Genomic DNA, 17,127 nt, shown 5'->3' with positions numbered 1-17,127 from the left:
GTCCTGAAGGGGATGGCATAGGTGACCTGTACTCTTAGGAAGTGGACAACCTCTCTAAAAATTAATTTGCTTTGTCTTATATTTTGCATTTTTCCATTGTTGTACAAAAATTATAAGCTTTGTTTTTCTTGTGAGTCCAGGAGGCACTAGATGAGCTGAAGATGGTGACTGGAGGAACACTTGCTGAAGTGGGGAACCTGCAAGATTGTTTTCTTCAACAAATTGAGCCTGTTTCTCAGTACACTGGTAAGGCCTGCAACCAGGAGTCAACATTGTTCTTTAAGGTACCAGTGCAAAGAAGCTAGTTAGTGCGATGAATATTAAAAATGTGGAGAAGCTATGTAGACAAGTAATAGCATAGACCAAATTACAGCCATGATAGTTTCCTGTAAGTGTTTTAGAAATAGCTCAGTTTGGAGAGAAAACAGTCACTGCTGCTGGTGATAAAGCGATAAGTTGTTGTCCTAGGGAAGGAGGAGTCTGTAATGATTAAAAGAGGCTTATTAGCCTAATTTGGAAGACATACTTTTGTGATCTGGATCTGTTTGTGTCAGCGTAATAACATTTTAAGCATTCAAATTGCAGACAATTGCAGACAGTAAGTAGTCCTAAATGTGACCAACTGCTACAGGCTTTATGAAGACAAGACGTATCAAAGTACTTATCCACATGGCCAGTATTGGTCTTCTGTTGATCACTGGAGTGTCCCAGAGAAGAGAGGAACAAGGTGTGAAGAAGGACACAGGAGACCGCAGATCGTGTTGTTGCTACAGCTGCGACATGGAACCTGCAGGTCCATGAGGGAAAAGCCATTGCAAGGCAGCCACTAGTCCTGCTGCAAGTTAGCCCAGGCTTTTGTCACCTGCTGGACTGGAAATCTGCTCTAAAGCAAATTCCATTACTGCCTGTGCTGAGCAATGTGGAGGCTGAGCTGAGAGGAGGGAGGAAAGGATGGAACTGAGGCTACTGGGATCCCTGCAGGTCCCTAGGGGCTGGGTGCAATGCCCTGTGATGGGTAGGGCTTCTCTCTAACCTCTGGACACAGCAAATCTGGGTTAGACCGCCCCATCTGTACCCCTTTCCTAGTCTCTGTGGATCTGCCTTTCTGCTGCAGGTGTGAGGGAGAAGAATGGGTTCACACTGCAGGTGCAGTATGTTAACGTGACAGTCATGGGGAAAAAGTAAGTGAGGCCAAGGCTTGAAATAGTATCCACGAGAAGTTCTCTCTCACACCCTTACCTGTCTCCCATGCCAAACCCAACCCTGCACCCTTGCTACTTTTGATTAGAATAGAGACAAGATACATACATTTTAAATAAGAGCCTCCTGGGCACACTACATGAATACAGGCATCAGTGGTGTGCAGTGATAACAGAATCTGTTTTGCCTTTTAGCTGTGTAAATCCTCAGCTGCATATGCTTCTGTTTTCTTGCTCCTTAACGTATGTACACTGAGGCAAAAAATACAGAGTTTTATCATCAAAAGTTTCTCTTTCTGCCTGAATGAACAGGCATTTGCACATAGAAGGGAAGGGTAATTCACTGTTTCTTCCTGGAAAAGCTCACAGCTCTGTGCCCAAGGTTTCCAGACTGCAGACTTGCAGCTTTCTCATTTGTTTTTGCTCATTAATCAGTAATACAAATGGTAGTAATACATAGAGATATTGTCTCTCCCTGCCTGCCTCTGCCTGGCTGAGCCTCTCAAATTCAGTTGCTTATAATCTTCAAGTGAAATTAGTATCATATTAGTAATAATAATAACAGAACAACTCACATTAATATATTCAAAATCTACATAGTCAAATCCACCAAAGGAAAAGGCGCAAATGTTCCAACAGCAATATTAACTCAGCTGCCTTGCACTTTGTATATGCTTCATGCTGCCCTTTTACATGAGCAATATATTAGATAACCACAATTTTTCCCTCAGCCAGAAAAAGCTGGAGTGCAAATGCTTAGCCGTATAGGAGTGCAAGACCTGTGTGTCTTGGTAAAAGCATGTTTTTTCATATTACTTGGAAAATCCTTTGGAGAGCTTTGTACCTGAATAACTGTATGTGGCTTTGACTGTGTGCCTGGTTGTTGCTCACCATGGTGGCAGCAGGATTCCCTCCAAGTTCGGTCTGTGAGACTGAGGCATCTAAGCAGTGTAGATGAGAATATGGTGATCAGATGGAAGTTGAACATCTGTATTTGGGTCTTCCTGTGTGAGTAGGAGAATACAGAGCAAGATACGCTGGGTTTAATAGGTGAGGTCAGTATGCTGTATGTCATCATCATCACAAAATCATTCAGGTCAGAAGAGACCTGTGGAGGTCATCTAGTTCATTTAGAGTACCTGAACCTGATGTAGTTTGAAAATAATAGCTATGTTGCACCAGATAAAGTGTTCTTTTAACCTAGCTACTGTAAGAGACAGTATGCCAATATAGACCCAAGGGCAAGAGTATAAGAGAGTGGAGTTACAGTGTGTTTTTCCCTGGATGCTTTCCTGTTTTCCAGCAGTTCATGGCATACAGAGCTCTTGACTCCGATAGAGCTGTTGTGTTTTGTACTCAGTATATGTTTCCTTCCATGAATCTGTCCATCTGTCTGCATGAACGTTTCCTGGCAAGAAATTCAGAACATATCTGAGGAGGTATTTTCTGTTTACTTTGAGCCTGCGTCTTCATAGTTCTATGTGCAACTTCTGTAGCAACTTCTTTGGTGGAGGATTACAGGCTGACAGGAAACTGTTCTCTTGTCAGCCATCATCCGTGCTTTAATCATGGCTCGACCTATGGCCAAGTAACCACAATCTCTGAACGACAATTCAGGACTCTGACTTTGCTGGATGGAGGCAAGTGAGGTACTTGAGCCAGTGCTGCTGCCAGGAGAGCTAGAAGAATTATCTATGAGGCATTTCGTGCTGACTGGCAACTGCACAAGCTAGTGCTTGTGTCTTTGCCTTGCCTGGGCCAGTTACCTGTGCAATGAAGGTAGTCGCCTGCTCTAAATCCAAGGCCATATACTGGAACTTGTTGCCCAGAGAAGTCATGGGTTCCTCATCATTGGAAATGTTCAAAGTCAGGTTGGACAGAGCAACCTGACCTAGCGAATTCTGACTCAAATTGTTGCTGGCTTAGAGCATAGAGCTAGGGACTGGCTGAACTGCAGAGTCGCCTCAATAGGTGGAGTATGGATGAGAGAGATGACACAGTAGGACCAAGTAACTGTATAGCTTCAGGCTGTACCTTTTGCTTACCCTGCTCACTCCTGGGAAAAGCCACCCCAGGATATACTGTGGACCAACAGCTCCCTGGAAGGCCTCTCTTGAGTTCTCACCACTGATCACCAGTCATTATGCTGTAGGTAGGGCCTGCTGTAGGTCTTAGCTTTAAATAGGGGAAAAGAAACCCAAAACACACACAGCCACCAACAACTATGGGAAGTAATCTGTTTCTGCTGTGTTGTATCAATTTGCAAATAGGACATGTACTTCATAGCAGTATAACCTGTTTATTCCACCTTCAGGTTTACCAGCCTGCAAAACTGAACTGTACAGAACAGATCTGGTTTTGATTTAGATGCTAGCCAACAAACAGTATGTGAAATCTCAAAAATTTTTTGCAGATTTCAATAACAAGAGTAGAGAAAAAAATAACCAAACAAAACCTCAAAAAAACCAAGAACAGACCCCTGCATCTGTCCTGACAGCCTGTGTGCCAAGTTCCACTCTGGGATTCTGAAATACCCATGATATTAAGTCGTGCTGCCTTCCAGTTAAAAATAAGACAAGATTGAGACTAGAGCAGAGGCAGGCTCTGGAACAGGTAGTTCCCAAGTCTTTAAATTCAGTGTTCTGATAAGAAAATATGAAAGGAAGAAAATATAGTATGTGATGAGTTGGGTGATTCCTGCTAGAATGTTTGGAAACAGTTAGACATGCTTTGAAGTACAGAAAAATGAGGTAAATATTAAGAAAAGCATTTTTCATGTAAGATTTCAATACTCAAAAAAGTAACACACGAATAAACCTCCCTGAAGCCATTGGGCATAATATCAAAATATCCTGCCTGCATAGAAGTACAAGAGCATATATTTGTGAAATTTGTTTTGACATGCAGACTTAGAGAAGTAAACAAATAGCTGCTCCAGAGATCTACGAACTCAGGAAGTGAGCTTCAAACAGAAACTACAATGAGCTACTGTGGCAAACATGTTTTTTGCTTCTTCTTTGTCACTGGGTTAAAACTAATGTTTCATTTAACAGGTAGGAGTCTCAGGTGAAGATCTTGGGTTGGTTCTGGTCCTTCACTGTAACTTATTACAGATGTAACTTTTGGTCTTGTCTCAGAGACCTTTATTTTGTTACTTGGTATTGAGAAATGGCTTTGGTGTGGTCTGATAGTGTGTCGAATAGACTTTTTGTGAGTCCATACAAACTCTGCATCCCCCTCAAGCAAATGCAGTCATGAAACTTGTGTACAGCGTGGCAAGTCACCTTCTAGAAGAAAAGCCAAATGACTGTCGCAGGTATTAAGACCACTGCTTTCGTCAGAGCGGGCACTCTTGATGCATGGTTGGAGCTGCACAGTGAGGCTACTCAGAAAGCTGCGTGACTTCACTTTGAAAGCATGCTGGAATCAGCGGTGGTGACACGGAATACACTTACGTGGTGTGACTTCATGTATGCACAGATACTTCATGCCTTTGCCTTGCCCTCCTATCCCAATTGGGTTATTGCAAAACCCCGGCATTGAAATACTAAGGTTTTGCTTACGGCTGCTGGCCTCAGGCCTGGGGGAAACCAGTAACACTGGTGGCATTGGTCACTGGTGTTGTTAGGTCTTACTAAAGTGCCTTGATGCTGAAATAATGAAATAATAGTAGAAAAATGACAGACTGATTTACTGTCTGTGGTGAGGTTTCTGCTTTGCCTGTTCTGTGGTATACAGTAGTGTTCAGTCTAGTAAAGCCTTAAGTTCGTACAAATCATTATGAAAACTGGGGCTAGATACTGTGTTTGCTCTAAGGATTCTTACAGGGCTTAAGTAACTGTAATGTCTGCCCTCCCTAGCTCTTTGTGGTGTTTCCACCTTGTATCTCAGAAATCATCATGTCAAATGAAGGAGAGTTAAGTGCATTGTGCATTCTTCTGTTACTATTTCCTTGCAGGTGATTTTAACAGGCAGCTGATGGGTCAGATGATGCAGATGAACCAAATACTGGGAGATGTGAAAGACCTTCTCAGACAACAGGTACTGTATAAAGGCTTCAGTGTGAAATATCCAAAGCTTGCCACTTTTTTGATAGAGTCAAGGCAGAATTTATGTAAGGAATAATGAACTCCTGTATGGAGTTCATTGCCTCAGAGGCATGGCACAGTGGAGAAGAAATAACCATATAGGCCTTGGTACCCTGTGCTCGCTATGGAGGATAACTGAAAGTCACAGTGTAGTGGATTTGCTTATTCAGACTGAGAAAATCTAGTGTCTGAAGTGAAGAGGACCTCTCCTAGCCCAGTGTTAGACAGAGGCGAGTCTGTTGCATAGAACTGAAATTACATTTGTTCCACTTGCTCATGGGTGTCAGAACTGGAATTGCTGGTGGCACATGCCTTTTGTGAAACATGTTATTCTTAAAGGTCATGTTGATGAAGACTGAACTGAAGTACAACCATTATCACTGTCCTTAATTTTATGGAGTACAAAGAGCATCTCATTTCAAAATGGAGTACCTATGTTGCATGGTTTGAGTGGCATCTTGGGGAAAAATGATAATGATTCTTCTGGCAGCCAAGTGCAAACTGGAGCTGCCTGCATCCAACTAATGTTTATTTTCTATATCCTCAAGGTCAAAGAAACAACTTTTCTCAGAAATACCATAGCTGAGTGCCAAGCATGTGGTAAGTATTCCTGCTGCTGCCTGTAAAAGGCAACCAGATGAGATGTACAGTCATTTTAAAACTAGTATTGATTGCATCAGCTTTATGTGGTTACTAAGAAGTACTTTTAAAAAAGACTGTCTGAAGTTCTAGATGTATTGGACACAACTTTAAAATAGATTTTCATTAGTGAAAAAGCTTTGAGTTTGCATAGACCTGGCTATCACCTCTTGGAGAATAAAAGCCCACTAAAGAAAGCAGTAACACCCTGTGCTCTCTGTTCTTGCTCTGCCACAGAGCTGTGCACATGTTCCTGGGGAGGGAGACATTGACTGCCAGGTGTCTCATGAACAATCTCAGTAGGAGGACAAGGGAGGAATCATGTTCTGCTCTGGCTGGCATTGTTAGTCTGAGGAAGATCCTGTGCAGTCCACCTGGAAGTCATCGGGTTCTGAGTAGGCAGTCACTGGTTAGCAGCAGTAAGACCCAAAGGGTGGTCTCCATCTTTTCAATCAATGGAAGAAATAAATGTTTTCCCAAACGCCACTGCATGACCCTACTACACAACTGACAATCAGGAAACACATGCACTCAGTATAAAAACCAAAATACTTCCTTACTCGGTTGGGCAGGAGGCCTTAAACTCATCAGGCCTTTTAGCTGATTTCTTCTCCCAGTCTGTCAGCCTCATCAAAACACAAGTTGAGCTCCATCCAGGTTAACCAAAGAAACCAAAGAAAACCAAAGAAAAAGTCTATAAATCCTGCATGCATCAGTAGCAAAATTCGTGACCTGCCAGTGTCAGAAAACTTTGCTTTTCCCCAGGCCTGGTCTCTGCACCTAAGCCAGTGTACTTGCATGTCCTGCAGCATGTTCCTGGGCTGCCAGCTGCCACTGCTTTTGTTTCTCTTATTTGTAAACTGTCATATACACTCTTGAGAAACCACGGCACTGTTTTTTTATTAAGTGGTGATGTTGCCGATTTAGCCAGAGAAATGCCTTGTACCATCACACTTGAGTCCCTTGGGCCATTTGAGCTCACTGGCTTCCAGAGTTTCCTCCCCTGGCCAGCAGCAGATCTCTGCTGGGACTAACCAAGCAGGAGGGCTCCCACGTGTAGCCAGGAGAGGCACGTGGGCCTAACAAAATAGCCTTAGTTTCCCATGTCTGGGGACACAGCAAGCTGCTGGGCCATTCCAAACATAAGGTCTTTTCAGCCACAGCACAGCTGTTAGCTGCACGGTGCCGAAAGACGAAGCCCCTGCTGCGCAGCATCTTGAGGATCTCTTCAGAACGCTTGCCAGCTAAAAGCCGTGATGGATGTTTCTTTCAATTGCTGAAACTGTTGTTCTTTCTGCATTAAAGGTTTGGGAACTGTGAATTTTCCAACTCAGCTTCCTAGGCGCAGTAAACCCAAATGCGAAGTTAATTCCTGCTTCAGGGGAGTCAGGTGCATGGAGACAGCCGAGGGATTTCAGTGCGGCCCCTGCCCTGAAGGGCTCACGGGAAATGGAGTTACCTGCTCAGATATCGATGAGGTAAAATAGTGACTTTCACTGCATAAAAAAAAAAAAAAAGGGCAAAAAAAAAAAAGCTAAAAAGCAACTGTTTCATAGATATCAATAGGATGCTGATGCTTGATGTCTTCAGCATTTGCTGACTGCTTGCACAATGAATATTAATTCATTCTGATTTGATTCTACCTCCCGATTTTGCTGTTGCTGCAACTTTGTGGAGGTCATCTGTGTGAGAACTTGAAATACCCTGGTGAGTTGAGAAGTCTCTTTTAAGAGCTTGATGTTTGGAAAAAAAACCTGAACAAGCAGAACACACCAAAAACCCCACAACAACAATAACCAAACCAAGCTTTTGATGTAGTTTTTTCTATTCCACAAGAAGATGCAGTAGTTTCTGTTACAGCCAGAACTGCATAAGCACTTCTTGTCAATATGGGCTTTGTTCTTTAAATTGTAGTGCTCCTGAACCAGCCTTGGAGACCAAAGCCCTCTCTTCAACCCAAACTGAAGCCATGCGTTTGGCCTTACCTTAGAAGTCTATGAATGAAAATAAAAATTTATTGTTATTGTTCCTTTTGCTTCTTTATGGTTGTGTTGAAAGCTAATAATGTTGACATAAGTCTGTTTTTTTTTTCCCTTGTGCTATATGTTAGAAATTTAGAGTTTGCTTGTATTGAGGACTGAGTTAATAAATTCACAATATCTGAAACTATTAAATAAAACCTGTGTTAATTGGAATGTGACACTTACTCAGAACACAAACAACACAACCACCTACAACTTCACTGAATTTTTCCTGTGTCATGATTTTTGCCATTACTTTAGTGATTGTTATGGAAAAGCACCTGGATGTAGTAGAACAGGGAACCAGGAGAATTAGGTTATTAACTGTGCCTGTACTACCAGCATACCTGCCTAATGATTTAAAACAACAAAAGAAATTCCTTTTTTCTCCTTCCTAGCCAACAGATATGCTATAACTGCTCTTTTGGTTTACTTCCCCCTGTAGACCATCAGCAGAGAAGATGTGATGTGCCCAGCTTGTTTATGTCTATAATGAACACTGGGGAGAGAAAGTGGGTTGACTGTCGCAGTTTCCCGAGTTGTAGGTGGTGTCTTTTGTTTTGTCTTACATGGCATGGACAGTGTCTGCTGCAAGAGAAGGTGTGAAAAATGGAGGTGAAGTTCTGAAATGTGAATGCAAGAGGTGAAACTGAGACAGCTGTGGTGCGAGCTTCATGCCACAGATGGCTGGGGAGAGACTTCAAACCAGCCTGGGTAGGGCCCACCACTACGGATGGGTTCCACCTCCTGAGCCATACCCACAGTGAGGAAAAGTGTGGCAATAATGTCCTCCCTACCATTTCCAGGGTTGGAGCACTCTACCTGTGACAGCACTAATGGGAAAACAAACCGAGACTGGTCTGTAGTGGCCTGATATTAACATGGTTTTCTGTGAGCGGTCAGACTCTGCCACTGGAGATTGATGTGCCTTTGTGTTCCTGCCACCAGTCCATGTGGCAGACCTCATTTCCCATTAGAAACGGTGTCACAGAGATGCAGTCTTGCTTATATGAGGTCTTTACATGGACAGTGCTACTAAAGTGCCACCTAGTCTGAGGTAGTTTTGTTCACCAGTAAATATCTCCTTTAACAGCTGGAGTGTCACTTACAATTGTGGAGGGGGGGGGGGGAAGATATAATAAATGGCAATAGCTTTTCGTTGTCTAATAAGAGGGGATGTGTCCTATTATTTGTTTTCTTGAGTCAGCTGAGATTAAGAAGGAAAGTAATATTTTTTTTTTTTAAGTCTTTAGGAATCTCTTCTGGGAGAGCACCTTTCTATTGAATAAACTACTTCTGTACTTTTTAATAGCTGCCATTTAAAAAGAAGTTCATATACAAATTCTGATAAAGACAAAGCTGGATGCTTACTCACTAAGAGCTGTTGTCACTTTTTCCGAGGCTGTTAGTATCTGTGCAATATGCTCCCTTATTCATAACCAGTTTGAAGACATTACTTTAATATGCCGATGCCCTGCATCTTGGGAGCTGCAGCTCTGCTTGGTGTACAGTGTAATTTGAGTGCCCTCTGCTGCCTACAATAAAAAGTCCACAGCAAATAAGGAGCACAAAATGTCCGTCCTAGGTTTTACATTTTCGTGATGCTATTTGTGAGCCTACTTCTAACAAATCTTTCCATGAAACACACTTTGATATTCAGTATACCTTTTCTTACTCCTTTGTGTGTGTGTTTGATTGCAAGTTGTGTGTTTGTCGTAGGTGGATATCTTCTGCCTTGTTCTGCCTCCATCTTGTGAATGTTTTTCTGTTAGTGATGCAAGGGGGAAAAAGGCATATTTTAAAAACTCTTTTATATTTCTTACATTTCTTATTAATTGTTGCCTTTGAGCCATATGCTGCATGATGACATGTTGATGTTTTCGGTACTCTTACAAATACTATGTAGTGGCTGGTGTTGGAGGGGCAGCAGTGTGGGATATGGTTCCCAAACAGGCACCCTCAAGGCTGGTGAAATGGGTCACAGCTGTTCTGTAAAACTATATGAAGCAATGAAGCGAATGACGCCTTCAGGCCAAGGCTGATGCTGTGGGCATGTGGTATTTTGGGAGAAGTGCTGAGGGTTGTCTGTGAGCCTCTGGTCTGGAAATGTGTGGGTGTCACTGACACATTGCTGCTCATCTGGCTCATGTTTGAACTTACTTTTGGCTGTGAGATTTGCCCAAATATAAATGAGGGAAAATGCTGCTGCCACTTTCGTGTGTACAAAACACAACTGCAGGTGCGTTGGAGTTACACAGATCTCCTGATGTTGTGGTCTGGACCCTTCCAGAGGACTCTCAGCCTCTGAGGGAGCTGAACCTGCCCAGCAAGGGGAAGGATTGGCAGTCAGAGCTTAGGGCATCAGCCACAGGCTAAGATGGAAGATTGTAAATGTTACTTAAATTACAGGGATAGCTGAAGACCCATGGGGGTCAGAAATACATGGAGAGACTGTTTCCTCTGTAAGCCAGCCCTGAAGAGGAGACCTGCAGACATTGCAGAGAGCACTGCCTTTGACTGAGAGGTCTGTGCACACAGCCAGCACCTGGATGTTACTGAAGCACGAATGTGTGCTTGGTTCATTTGTTTCTTTGCAGTGTCGTTACAGCCCTTGCTTCCCTGGAGTACGATGTGTGAACACTGCTCCGGGTTTCCGATGCGAGACATGTCCCCCAGGATACACAGGACAAACCGTGCAAGGGGTAGGACTCAGCTACGCCAAGAACAATAAGCAGGTGAGTGGTAGCATCCCCATGGTAACTACCATGGCAAGGCACTCGTTTATATCAATGCATCTGTGTTGCATTTTATTTATACTTCAGTCGTTCTATATTGCCTTGTGCAGTTAGACAGAGCTCAGAGGCTTTAAATTAGAAGATCTGGGTTGTGTTTGCTTGGCTTTAATGGGAGCATTAACAGCCCAATACTCAGGCTGGTATGGAGACAAGAAAAAATGTCATTGTCTTTATTGGTATCTCTAATCAATTTTAAAGGGACTCTGTTGATTTCTGTAAACTGGATTTGAACCAGGAAGAGTACAGTAGAAAAGGCCTATTTTACTGTCATTTTTTGCACGTTCCTGTAGCGCTCCACAAGGGGAACATAGTTCTTGTCTAAACTCTTGTGGGCAAACCAGAAGTCCATCCTAAGGTTGAAGTTTCCTGTATCACAGTGTCTCTGCAGGTTTTAGGTGTGTCTGGAGATCCACTGGAACACTAGCCTATGGATATATCTGTGCCATTCCAAGAGTGGTTTCAGGAGAGGCTATCACTCTTTTCTAGACTCAAATTTTAGTGGCTTTTCTTCAAACTCAGATCTCAAATTGACGTTGTTTTTTTTTTTACATGTTGATTTGTTTTATTGCTAGATCTGCTTAGATATTGATGAATGTCAGAATGGTGGACTTGGACTCTGCGTTCCAAATTCCCATTGCATAAACACTTTGGTAAGTACCTTTTCATTTGTGGCTTTAAAAAACTGATTATTTTAAAATTCTTTGAGGCTAGGATTGATTATGGCTCTGATTGAAGAGCTGAATAATATATTTGTTGGCTTCATCTAAGCCAAAGAACCCTTTGCCCCTTTCCTGACTAATAATAAAAAAAACCCAATACTTGGTTTGTCATTAATGTGTCCATCTGCGCTGTATCCTGATCACTTTCCCAGAGGAACAGCAAGAACTCCTCTCCACACCATCCGGTTATGTGTATTTATGAGTGTGTTATTGCAAGGAACCTCCTTTGAAAGATTAAACCTTTGCTTCCTCTCATCTCCTCCCACCTGGGAACTGCTGCAACGAGCAGTTGCCTGGGGTTGTTGTGACCCATGTGCAGGACGTGGCACTTGGCCTTGTTGAACCTCATACAACTGGCGTCAGCCCATCGATCCAGCCAGTCCAGAGCCCTCTGTATGACCTTCCTGCCCTCCAGCAGATCAACACTCCCACCCAACTTAGTGTCATCTGCAAACTTACTGAGGGTGCCATTGATTCCTTCATCCAGATCAGAACATTGGTAAAGAGATTAAACAGAACTGGCCCCAATTCTAAGCCCTGGGGAACACTACTCGTGACCGGCCACCAACTGGATTTGGCTCTGTTCACCACAACTCTTTGGGCCCAGCCCTCCAGCCAGTTCTTTACCCAGTGAAGAAAATGCCCATCCAAGCCATGAGCTGCCAGTTTGTCCAGGACAATGCTGTGGGATACGGTGTCAAAGGCTTTACTGAAGCCCAGGTGGACAACATCCACAGCCTTTCCCTCATCCACTAAGTGGGTCACCTTGTCATAGAAGGAGATCGAGGTGGTTGAAGCAGGACCTACCATTCATAAATCTGTGCTAAATGGGCCTGATCACCTGGTTGTCCTGTATGTGCCACTTCCCACTGTCAAATACTGTTCTGCTAGAGCTGGCTGCACAAAGCAGGCTTTATCCATAGCAAGAGAAAGATTAAAAGTATCCTGCAGGTGTAAGGTGGTCCTTTTTGCAGCTAGGTATCATCGAGGCTGCTAATAGTGTTCGAAGTGGTGTGCTTCCCTTGTGAATAACCTTGTTTTTCTAGGACTGCTTTCACTGTTCAATATGTTGTGGGTGGGTTTTTTTGTTTGTTTTGGTTTTTTACATCTAGAACATGTCTGTTACAACTTGTATCTTATTGCATGACTAGTCCTCTTCAGGAGGCCATCAGGTCCTGTTTGCAGAGTGCAACAAGTGTCCTGCTGCCTGTCAAAACAGAGTGGTGTGGGTTTTTTACTTCTGTCTCCCTTTACAGTTTGGTCTGGAAGTGCTGCCTTAAAGGCTATTTTAATGCATACCAGAGCTTGATATAGGACAGAACATACTGAGCAAATTCAGCAGACTCCAGAAGATATTACCCTTGCCTCCATTAGGAGAAAATGCATTGGTTGGTATGTTTCATATAGGCCATATCATGTGCCTGGCCCACCGATTATTTTACTCTTCAGTCATCTGTGTATCTTAATCTTCAGGCTGAAAGTATGCAGACAGCACAGACTAAAATACAGTGGCCAGCTGGGTAGTAAATGTATCTCTCAATCATGATGGATGGGGACAATCCTGACAGTTCCTCCAACAGGCTTTGTAAGGGAAGAGTGAAGTTGTGTGAAGTGCCTCAGTTTCACAAAGGGATGGATACACAAATTTGTCAGAGATCTGCGTGTTTCTGTTCCTTGGCATGTGAAAAATAATTATTCTCTATAAGGAAAAAAGGTTGATTTTAATTAACTTTCATGTCATAGGTTACAAATCTACAAGTACATGAGATGGAGACTAAAGCCGCATGACATGCCTAAAGAAGACCCCTTCTTAACATCATTTATCTGTTTATGTCTCATGTAGTGATTGTCCCAGCACACTCTGAGATTCCTTGTCTTAGCTCCTTTGGGTTTGTTTACACACGAGAATGGCACAAATATAAAACACATATGTATAAACCTAGGTAAACCACTGCAAAAAGTTACATGGATGTTCTTATTTTAGTGTAAATGAGGATGACCATGTATTCAACTCCTGAATGTTTTTTTGAAGTACAACATTTAGCTCAAATTGGCTTTAAAACATTCAAGTTAGAAAAATAAAATGGGGCAAAGAGATCATGGACTTTCATGTCTGTCTTTGATTAAAAGTTGTGGCCAGGTGAGTTTAGATAAGCCGATGGGTCTGCTTTACACAGAAATAAGAGCATCCAGTATGACTGAGCAGTGCTGCACAAAGTTTTGGCCACCTGGAAGCAGTTCAGAGTGATGCTGGCAGGGACAAGACATCGTGAAGAAGTTTTCGCTGCTACATGACTTTTCTTTGGCTTAAAAACAGACTAGTCTAAACAGGTGAGACTAGAGTGGGTTTTTTTTCCAGCCTGCACTGTGGGAGCCAAACCTGAATTTCACATAGAAAATAAAGTTTGTTCACAGTGCCAAGAGGCCTTAATGGGTGAAAAACTACACTTGCACAGCATAAGCAGTGTGACATGCATCTTGCTCATGTGGTTGTTTTAAAAGTCCGGCTACTAACTTTTTATTCTTACAGGGCTCTTATCACTGTGGCCAGTGCAAACCAGGATATACAGGAGACCAAGTCAGGGGATGCCAGGCTGAGAGGAGCTGCAGAAATCGAGCCCTCAATCCATGCAGTGTCCATGCCCGTTGTATTGAGGAGAAGAGAGGAGAAGTGACATGTATTGTGAGTTCATAAATTCCTGCATTTATACAGTGAAAACCAGCTTTTTTTAGGTTGTAACTGAGGAAGTCTCTGTGGTTGTTTTATACAGTTGAGTGTTTTAACCAGTTTGAGGCACACTGGCTAAAAAAATAACTGGGCTGAGTCTGTCTTGCAGTTGTTCTATTCTTGCAGCATGTCTGTAAGGCACCCATACTCATGTACCGTATCTACTGTGTCTGTGTAATTAGATCTTTTGAGAATGGCTTTTATAGACTTTCTATAGTCTCCTGAGAAAAGACCATCCAGTGTCACTCTTCAGAAGACATCACAAGGACAAATTCCTCTCCTGGTGCTCAGCTACAAAGCTGTGAGTAGGGATCCTCTCTGCATACCCAACGTGCCTCTATTTGCCTGCTGATCAAGGTGGTATTTTTCCAGCTGAGACCACAGATTCTAGGCGCAGGTAGGCTGTACTGTGCTTTCCAGCCGTGGGGGCAGAGGAGCACCAAGTAGCATATGAACTATCGTTGTAGGAATCTAACTGAAGTATATTACCTAGTTTTTCCAGCTTGCAAGGGTAAGCAAGAGACTAAAGCTGTGTCCTAAATCTGGATACAGTGCATGATTTTGCTGGCGCTTTCCTTGGTCTCATTTTTAAGTACCTCTATTTCAGAGCAGAGGAATTTGTGATGTTTTAAGCCCATGCTGTAATGGGAAGATGTGAAGATGCCTAGATACTTGTGTTAGGCAAGTCCTTGTTTTAAGGAGAGGCCACAGTTTGACATGCAATTCTCTGCATGCATCTTCAGTTACAACACAAATTAGGCATTGGTTTGAGTACCAATTTAATTGACTAGGAGAAGCTTATGTGCAGGTGCACTGAAATCATTAGGTGTTGCAGGCACACATTCCGTTTAACATCAAGTCTTAGCTCTTTATAGTTGTGGCTGGATACAGAGAGCCTGAAACAAAGATTTTCTTTCCACGTTGGCGGATGCTGAAGTGTACCTTATTGTACTTCAATGTCTGTCCATGCCTTCTGTATGTTAGTGTTTTCAAGACTGATGTGGGGTTTCCTTCTTGAATATTGCTACAGTGACTCATTAACCTTTTGGTAGTACTACCATGGTGTTTTTTTGATAGTGTGGCATTGGCTGGGCTGGTGATGGTTATATTTGCGGAAAAGATGTTGACATTGATGGCTACCCTAACGAAGAGCTCTCATGTTCTGCTGACAGCTGCAGAAAGGTAAGGAATCATTTCTTAATCCTATAACAGTTCAGAGCCTGAAAGGTGAAGAGGAAAAACGGAAGAAACATGACTGGATGTATTAATGTTTTTTTGAGTTATTGAATTCCTCTGGATAAATGCTATTTAATTTGATTAATTGATTAATTAAAACAATAATAGAAAAGGTCATTCAAATTATGAAAGTATCCAGTTTACCCATAGAATACCAGACATTTTTTTGTCTAGGACAATTGCAGATTTGTCCCAAACTCTGGACAAGAAGATGCCGATGGTGATGGGATTGGAGATGCCTGTGATGATGATGCGGATGGAGATGGCATTCCCAATGAGCAGGTCAGGCTGTAGGGATCTCTGCAGACAGAAGAAGCTCACGTTACTGCAGTAGGCAGTGATTTTGAAATCTGGCTCACTACTTTGTGCCAGAGATTATCCCATACCCACCATTGTCAGCAGCTCTGTAAATCCTGTCTTTTTCTTTTATATTATATAATCCTCAGTCTTGTAAGACTTAAAAAATCCAGGCTGTCTCACCCAGCCTCAAATCCCACCAGTATATGTTCCATTATTATATTTTAGCGTTGAATTCTAGAGCTTTTTGTATACAGAACATGTATCCTTCTGCCACACTCTGCAAAGCATAGCCTTCAGGAACTTTACTTGCATTAGTGTTTTTCTTTTTGAAGAGCAGGTTAATCTGACATCATATTCCATGAGGGATCCGAAACCTGCAGAAATCAAAGGGTATCTAGCCAATAACTTGGAATAACTTTTAAATCGTGTTCTCAAAGCAAAATAAGTTTCCATGTGGGTACACTACTGCAGAATACATCTGAGAATAAATTCAGACTGTAAGAGCCCTTTTACGTTCACCCCGTATCCTCACATGCCCACTGTTGTTCTGTATTAGTGTCCTTCTGTGGTATTACTGAATGCACTTCAAGGGAGACAACAAGAACACTCTATCCAGAGTACAAATTTATGTGTGGAGCTTGGGCAGACTAGCAATCACAGGAGGTCTGTCTCAGGCTGTTTTTCCACAGAGGCCAACCCTAAATTCTGGTAGCTTGAAGCAACTGGTTTTATTAATGTTCTGTAAGGAAAGATGTTACATTCTCCTTCAACTGTAAATCTATGTGCAGGTTCAGTGCCTTTACAGTCAAGTATCTTCTGTATGGTTGCTAAGCTCTGTTCTGCCTGTGTGTGTGCAAGAGAATGAGGCCATGTGTGTGCTAGATGGGAGAGGAGAGTTTACACCACTTTGAAATAACGTTTTCTCCATATACCTCCTGAGAGTCTTAGAGAACCAACAGCAGATTGGTGGATGGGGTGGAGAGTTGGGGGGAAGAGAGAGAGACTTGTACCTTTTTGCATTAAAAAGTCCTGATTTTCCAAGTGTTTCCACTTTGGTTAGAGTCTCTACCAGAAGAGGGCAATGGCTTTTCACTGAGAGCATCTGTAAACCCTGTCAGGGTCTCTGAACTGCAGCTTTTGAGAAGGATGTGTAAGGAAGCCAGGGCACAAAACCCAAAACCAGATTATTCACCATGGACCTATCCAAAGTGAGAGTTGGAAGTCAAAGTTGCAAATAAAGCCTTATGATACTGGGTGTTAATGTTTAGGGTTCCCACAATGTGATTCAAAGCAGAGCTTTGAGGGAGCCAGTGAAATCTGATCCAGACCTAATATTCACATAAAATATCAAACTGCTCATAGTAACCATTCTTGTGAAAGCAGAAATAAATACAAGAGTTAT

General features: G+C 42.6%; 1 protein-coding gene across 1 annotated transcript in view; it reads left to right on the top strand.

Annotated features, from left to right (window-relative positions):
• Positions 1 to 17,127, top strand: part of THBS4 (thrombospondin 4) — a 38,855-nt gene that overhangs the window by 8,968 nt on the left and 12,760 nt on the right. The window contains exons 4-12 of the mRNA XM_082075024.1: positions 141 to 246; positions 5,158 to 5,240; positions 5,836 to 5,887; positions 7,232 to 7,404; positions 10,545 to 10,682; positions 11,315 to 11,392; positions 13,992 to 14,144; positions 15,267 to 15,371; positions 15,600 to 15,707. Of these exons, the coding sequence (XP_081931150.1) occupies positions 141 to 246; positions 5,158 to 5,240; positions 5,836 to 5,887; positions 7,232 to 7,404; positions 10,545 to 10,682; positions 11,315 to 11,392; positions 13,992 to 14,144; positions 15,267 to 15,371; positions 15,600 to 15,707 (996 nt within the window). The remainder of the gene's footprint in view (positions 1 to 140; positions 247 to 5,157; positions 5,241 to 5,835; positions 5,888 to 7,231; positions 7,405 to 10,544; positions 10,683 to 11,314; positions 11,393 to 13,991; positions 14,145 to 15,266; positions 15,372 to 15,599; positions 15,708 to 17,127) is intronic.

The sequence above is a fragment of the Streptopelia decaocto genome (assembly GCF_964273445.1).
Source record: "Streptopelia decaocto genome assembly, chromosome: Z".
Taxonomy (NCBI): Eukaryota; Metazoa; Chordata; class Aves; order Columbiformes; family Columbidae; genus Streptopelia; species Streptopelia decaocto.
This window is presented reverse-complemented; position numbering and strand designations above follow the sequence as displayed.